Raw genomic sequence first — 7,679 nt, forward strand, 5'->3', positions numbered from 1 at the left:
GTACTAAGTCCTTTTGGCAAGAGGGTTCAAATACTTATTTTCCTCAATAAAATGCAAATAAATTAATACAAATTCTTTAAAGTCGATTTCTTGATTTTCTTTGTGATATTCTGTCTCAGCATGTTCGACTACACCTACCATTAATATTACAGACTGATCGAGTCTTTATTAGTAGCCAAACCAACAAAATCAGCGAGGGATCAAATACTTGTTTTCCCCACTGTAATTAATAAAAGCCTGACATGACCGACATGCTAAATGACAAGAGAAACACATCGGTTTCTATCATCAAAACCTGACAGACAAACTAACGTCTACCATCATATTCTGACAGACACTCTAGATGACAATAGCAACAAAACTGTTTCTTACGTTATTAATCTGACAAATTTAGTAATAATATTAAATCCCTCATCGCTAGAACCAAATAATAAAATAAAATATTGAAATAAAAAAAGATAAAATTTATTTTCAAAATTGAAATAAACAATAATTGTCAGAACAGTGACGATAGACACGACTGTGTCACTTTCGCGGGGAAATAACACATTGAAATGGCCTGTCGGCTGAAAGGGTCGCAACTGGCTCCGATTTATCTCAACTTACGATAGTTTTCCTCCAGAAAAATTGAAATATGAATGCGCAAATATATTCTCAATGTTTCTATCGTCAAAAATTTCTATCGTCAGGATAGCTGACTGAAAATCTTACCTTGATTTATTTGATGAAATCTAGCTGTCAGAACTCCGAGTCTTGCCTGGAAGTAAATGTCTGCCGTCACAAAACTCATGCGCAGAAGAATTTCCTCTTTGCGTCAGTCAACATGTGCGTGGTGAGGGCTTGAATTTTGCTATCGTCAGGTGCATTAGACTGACAGACTGACGATAGCATTTTTTAAAAATAACTGTGGGCTTCTCTCGTGAACGAAATAGTTTTTTCGCTGTTAATCTATTTCAACTCGATCTGTTGACACCCAAAAATTATAAAGCCTGCTTCCACACGATAACTACCAAAGATCCATAATGGCTGAGGGCCTCTGCATGCTCTTGCGACAAGGCTTTCGCAGATAGCTTTTCGCAGACGGTTGTAATTTATCGTTGAGCGGGGAGTAATAGGCGTGCGCGATGTTATTCACCGCCACAACGCAAGGGGGCGCGAAGTCGCTAAGAGTAGTTGGTGGGTGTGGTTAGTGGAGTGTTTATCCTCCGGTTACTTATAATGACTAGAACTGGAGTCGTATAGATGTACGTACTTCCTCACTTCCTCGATCAACCGCTCTTCGTGCTGCTCCATCTTCGCTCGTGTTTTTAAAAATGGCGGTCGTGAAAACAAAACAAACCGGGAAAGTAGGGAAGCGGAAGTGCGTGTACAGCGGATGTAGAGTGGACCAATCAGAGCCCTCTTGTCTGCGACGTTGTCTGCGAGGCTTCTGCGGTGGTCACAATTTTTGGGAGGTGTGCGCAGAGCGTCTGCGAAGGTGGGGGGGCTACGCAGACGCTATCTGTGACGCCGTCTGCGAGGACTGGGTTGTCAGCATAAATTTAGCCTGGGCCCGCCCATCCTAAGCGTGATGCAACACGAGGGCCTGTTGCGAGCTTAGTCTGGCCAGGCAAGCTATCTACAGCTCTTCCAAGCTCCCAAAAAATCGGGAACCAATCAACTTTGAGCATCTCCAACGGCCCTGGGTAGAGGCATGTTCAAGGCACTGACGTAGTAGAACTGCGACCGGAAGCCATAGATTGTTTACAGAATCTATGCCGGAAGCGCTTCATTCACGCTTCCGCATCTATTACGCATATATGCTGTATTGAAAGCATTCAACGGGAAGTTCTCATTGAAAACGGAGCAAAGAGCAGCCCTGGAGGTATTTATTGAAAGGAAGGACGTTTTCGCCTTGCTCCCGACCGGCTTCGGTAAGAGTTTAATCTACCAGTTAGCCCCGTCGCGTCACATACGTCAGAGGAAAGAGTGATGTGATTGGTTTAAGCTTCGTCACAGCCTTTTCTGGCTTCGACCAGTAGCAAACTGAGGCATTTCAGGGAGGCGGGTCAACCACGGGCTCTGGGAAACGGTTTGGCTTAATATCTTGGCCAGACCAAATGCTCGTAGAGCTTTGAAGTCGCGTTAGCCAGACTAGCATAAATTGGCCTTAAATTGGCCTTGAGTCTATCGTCAGGTCATCTGACAGAAATTCACTGACGATAGCAACAGGGATAATGAAAGTGATTTTTAAAATGGGAGTTATGTCTGTCAGATATGTCAAAGAAATAGAACTTTATTCTTTAAAAATCTTTTATTGAGATACTCAGTGTATTTTTAAATGACGTGCTGTTTTAGAAGACCAAATACCATATTTTCAATCTTGAAAATATTACCTCACTGAAAAAAGGACAAGAAAAATTTCTTATTTTGTGGGCAAGTGGTTAATGGATCCAGTTACCGTAGAATCTGCCGACTGTCACCCATCTGTTGCTCTGTGATGGTGGAATCAGGCCAAGTTGAAACACCTACTGCACTTGAACACACTTTGTAGGCGTTTGAAAGCTATTTTGTTCCATGTGTAAAGTGTCAATCATCCCTTAATCAACCCTTTATCAGTTTCAGCTTTCTCAACCCACCTCAGGAGTGGCACCGAGGTGTGGTTTAAACCACAACAAGAACACAGCTGTGTCTCAGACACTCATATCATCTCACACACACACGAGCTCCTGCATTGCTCCCATTTCACCGCAGGACTGATACACAGCACAAAGTGCGTCTCTAAAGTGTATTTCTCCGTGTCAAGTACCTGCAATATGTCCATCCATCCGTCTATTATCCGTAAGCGCTTATCCTGTGCAGGGTCACGGGCAAGCTGGAGCCTATCCCAGCCGACTATGGGCGAGAGGCGGGGTACACCCTGGACAAGTCGCCAGGTCATCGCAGGGCTGACACACAGAGATTCGCAGTCACATTCGCACCTACGGTTAATTTAGGGCCATTATTAAAAAATGTTCTGTTTCCGGTCCACCGGCCGGGTGAGTGCTGTTTGTGCGGTTGAAATTTTTTTTTTAACGCCGTTTTTTTGACATTTTTTTCGGGTTCGTAAATCTAAACTCGAACTTGACATTTACACATTCCCAGGGCTTTCCACTTAGGCTCATACTAGCCAGCCATGACAAATAAGTAGCCGGCCGGGGGGGGGGTAAACACAAAATAAACTCCTGTGCACGCAGTTCCCAGGATTAACTGTATTTTCCACAGACCATTTATTTATTCACTTTACTCAAATACAAAGTAAAATGGCAGTAAATCTTCTTTCTTTTCTTGCGTATTGCATCATGAAGCGTTCCTGGCTTGTAAATCTCTTATTTTCGGTGCATGACACATTCACACAACTGAGCATGCTATGAATTAACGAGAGCGGTCTGCAGTGGGGCGACACAATTACACACTCAGCGAACATTTCTCCATTTGTGTATGAAAATACACTCCAACCACTCAGTTTGGGTTCATTTACAACCAACGGTGTCTTTTGATGCCAGCACGTAATTGAACGAGAGAAGACTGGTTTACCGGAGACTAAATAAGTGTCATCTCTGCTTCTGTTCCCTCTGCCGAGTGTGCACGAACACACCGCATGTCGGGGCCGCGGATGAGTTACTCTCCCTTGATCAACGAAGTCGGCGGGGAATTTGTGGTTATTATCGGTACAAACAGCGCGAATCACAACTTAAATGAGTGCGGGTCAGTTTGACATTATTGTCAGTCCGTTAGATAAACATTTAATTTTATTAAAATCGAAAATTAATATTTAGATCCTGTGGGCTACAAAAATAATAGTCATTAAAGTAGCCGGCTGGACTTAATTGTGTAGTCGGCTGTACGGCCGGCAGCCGGCGCTTGTGGAAAGCCCTGTCGAATCAGCTCTGCGCATGCGCCGTGCGACACAAAAAAATGGCAGCCACCATGAAGGAAGGAGATCTGGAGTTTTCAAACATTTGCTTAAGTGTGAAATCGCAAAATGGTATTCTAGCGAACAACAAAATAGTAAAGATTCAGAAAAACAAATCATTTTAATAGTGTAATTTCATCCAAACTAGGCCTAATGGTTGATTTAGAACTACAAAAAGTCCGTGTGTCGGACATTTTAAGTACCTTTGTAAAAGTTTTGCAAATGTTGCAGTCAGCATTTAAAATTCTAACTTAAAGTTTTTGTACAAGTTTCAGTTGAATAAACTGTCATATTTTATTAAATGTGTCTGCTTTTGTAATAAAAAAGTACTCAAAGAAAAAGCAAACACAGCATTGCGATTTCTTATCCATCCATATATTAAAAAAAAAAATCCTTCCCTCCTGGCTGAAATTTTTTTTGCTCACCCGGTGGACAGGAAACGGATTTTTTTTTAAGGATGGCCTTACGCCACCAATTATCCTAACCTGCATGTCTTTGGGCTGTGGGGGAAACCGGAGCACCGAAGACACAGGGAAAACATGCAAACTCTGTACAGAAAGACCCCGTCAGCTACTGGACTCGAACCCAGAACCTTCTTGCTGTGAGCCGACAGTGCTAACCACGACACCACCGTGCTGCCTGTAATATGTATTACTATGTAATTACATTATGTAGGGGAAACCGAAGCACCCGGAGGAGAACATGCAAACTCTGTACAGAAAGACCCCGTCAGCTACTGGGCTCGAACCCAGAACCTTCTTGCTGTGAGCCGACAGTGCTAACCACTACACCACCGTGCTGCCTGTAATATGTATTACTATGTAATTACATTATGTGGGAGAAACTGCAAACTCTGTACAGAAAGACCACGTCAGCTACTGGACTCGAACCCAGAACCTTCTTGCTGTGAGCCGACAATGCTAACCACGACACCACCATGCTGCCTGTAATATGTATTACTATGTAATTACATTATGTAGGGGAAACCGAAGCACCCGGAGGAGAACATGCAAACTCTGTACAGAAAGACCCCGTCAGCTAGTAGACTCGAACCCAGAACCTTCTTGCTGTGAGCCGACAGTGCTAACCACTACACCACTGTGCTGCCTATTACTATGTAATTACATTATCAGGGTCCCTGGAGGTTTTCAGGTTTCCTCGAACCTTACAAACACAGCTGGATACGCAACACTCTCCGGCCCCTGGGCATGAACTGTGATGGACCGGGGTCCCGGGGTGTGTCCCCACCTCATGCCCAGTGTTCCTGGGACACACTCTGTATGACACTGGAGTATGACAGTCTGCGGCTGCGCGTGTTTAAAGGTGCATTCATGTAGAGCCTGGCCCTGACTCCGCCCACTCCCACACCTCTGTGCCGTTTCCAGAAAGAGCTGCAGGTGAGTCGGACTTTGTCCTTTACTCCTGTCCTCCCAGAAATAACGCTGGTTCCAGAGCTCACCTCGGTCCCGGAGCTTCAGGCTCGTCCCCGGGGCTCCCACACGCAGCCGGACAGAACGCCTCGCTGCTGCTGCTGCTGTAGCCGGTCAGAACCACTCCCGCTGCCTCCTGGTTCCGGTTCATGCTGCGCCCCGCATTATTCACGCTCACAATAATAACAATAATAAAATAAAGGCAACAAAGAGCGAGAAGACACTGTTCCCTAACAACTAGACTCTTCCCTAACAACCGAGCAGAGAAGCTCCGCCCCCCAGAGCAGGAGGAACAAAGTCTGCTCTCCCTCCGTCAGCATGGGCGGTCCGATTCACTTCACTGAGCCGACTCCTCTGAACAGCCCGTTTCAGTGAATCGATTCACAGCCGCTCATACACTGGATAACCAAACTCCATGACTGAACATTTACAGTGTCCGTCTTTTAATTGAATAATACTGTCAAGTTTATTTGTATCGCGGTTTTAACAATAAGCATTGTCGCAAAGCAGCTTTACAGACTTAAAACATGAGCTAATTTTATCCCTAATCCAGTGGTTCCCAAACTTTCTCTGCTGGGCCCCCCTTTGGTAGATAAAAAAATTTTGGGGCCCCCCCAGACAAAAAGAGAAAAAAAAAAAAAAACAGGACACACATATACAGAATGTCCGTATTTTATACGGATTTGATTCAATAAACGTAGTATACGGGCGTATAAATAAAGTTATACGGATTCTTTAAAAAAAAACTTCAATATTTATTTAGAGCTATAATCAATTCCCACGATGATAAAAGAGCGCATAACCTTTACTGTAAGGCAAGGCAAGGCAAGTTTATTTATATAGCATATTTCATACACAATGGCAGTTCAATGTGCTTTACAGAAGTAAAAACAAAAACAGTAAACAACAGAGAAATAAAATTACATAAAATAATTTTATTTTTATTCTAAAACAATTAATTAAAAGAATTAAAAGAAAATAATAAGAATTAAACAATAGTAAAAATAAAATAATAAAATGAAGTAGTAGTTCAAATAGGAGGAGAAAAAAGAAACCAGCAGAATAGAATAAAGAATAAAATAGAATAAAGTTAAAGTAAATTTAAAACATGCAGAGTAAGTAAAGATTATAAAAAATGTAAAGAAGACAATATTAATAATTTAGCAGAAAGCATCTGAGAACAGCTTGGTCTTTAACCTAGATTTGAAGCTGCCAACAGCAGGAGCATTTTTAATGTCCTCTGGCAGTTGGTTCCATAGCTGTACTGCATAGTAGCTAAAAGCTGCTTCACCACACTTTGTTTTAACAACTGGTTTTAATCGTAAATTTTTCTGTTTCGATCTGGTAGATCTGATTGGGTTAGGCCGCTCCAACATATCAGAGAGGTAATTGGGCCCTGGACCATTTAGAGATTTGTACACCAGCAGCAATACTTTAAAGTCAATTCTGTAGCTTACTGGAAGCCAGTGAAGGGACCTTAGAATTGGAGTAATGTGCTCTGTTCTTTTTGTTCGTGTGAGAACCCTCGCTGCTGCATTTTGAACCAGCTGAAGTCATTTGATGGTCTTTTTTGGCAGGCCTGTGAAAAGGCCATTGCAGTAATCAACCCTACTAGAGATGAAGGCATGTATTAGTTTTTCCAGATCATTTTTTGACATAAAAAATTTACTGGCTGTCTGTACACCACAGACAGCCAGTAAAGAGTCTTATGAAATTGTGCGTTATCTTGTGGTAGGGGCGGCACGGTGGTGTAGTGGTTAGCGCTGTCGCCTCACAGCAAGAAGGTCCTGGGTTTGAGCCCCGGGGCCGGAGAGGGCCTTTCTGTGTGGAGTTTGCATGTTCTCCCCGTGTCCGCGTGGGTTTCCTCCGGGTGCTCCGGTTTCCCCCACAGTCCAAGGACATGCAGGTTAGGTTAACTGGTGACTCTAAATTGAGCGTAGGTGTGAATGTGAGTGTGAATGGTTGTCTGTGTCTATGTGTCAGCCCTGTGATGACCTGGCGACTTGTCCAGGGTGAACCCCGCCTTTCGCCCATAGTCAGCTGGGATAGGCTCCAGCTTGCCTGCGACCCTGTAGAAGGATAAAGCGGCTAGAGATAATGAGATGAGATGAGATCTTGTGGTAGCGAGACTTCGTTCCACTTTTGATCATGCGCACACCGCATTGCGAGAATCCCGCCAACCGTGAAGTCATAGACATATAAACATAGACGCCGCCTTCTGCGTTGAATCATATGTCATCCTCGCCGCCATATTGGATGTGGCAAAGTGGAGATTCTTCAGCCGTCTCTGGTATAGCGTCTAGACTAGGGTGACC

The 7,679-nt window shown here is 43.7% G+C and overlaps 1 protein-coding gene across 2 annotated transcripts in view; it reads right to left on the reverse strand.

Moving 5' to 3' along the window:
• Positions 1 to 5,851, reverse strand: part of arhgap18 (Rho GTPase activating protein 18) — an 81,272-nt gene extending 75,421 nt beyond the window's left edge. The window contains exon 1 of one of the 2 annotated variants that reach the window (XM_060913578.1): positions 5,394 to 5,851. In XM_060913578.1, the coding sequence (XP_060769561.1) occupies positions 5,394 to 5,515 (122 nt within the window). In that variant the 5' untranslated portion in view covers positions 5,516 to 5,851. Of the gene's footprint in view, positions 1 to 2,440; positions 2,672 to 5,393 lie in introns of those variants that run through there. The other variant, XM_060913579.1, reaches the window with a different exon arrangement.
• Between the last annotated feature and the right edge of the window lie 1,828 nt (positions 5,852 to 7,679).

The sequence above is a fragment of the Neoarius graeffei genome, chromosome 2 (assembly GCF_027579695.1).
Source record: "Neoarius graeffei isolate fNeoGra1 chromosome 2, fNeoGra1.pri, whole genome shotgun sequence".
Lineage (NCBI taxonomy): Eukaryota > Metazoa > Chordata > Actinopteri > Siluriformes > Ariidae > Neoarius > Neoarius graeffei.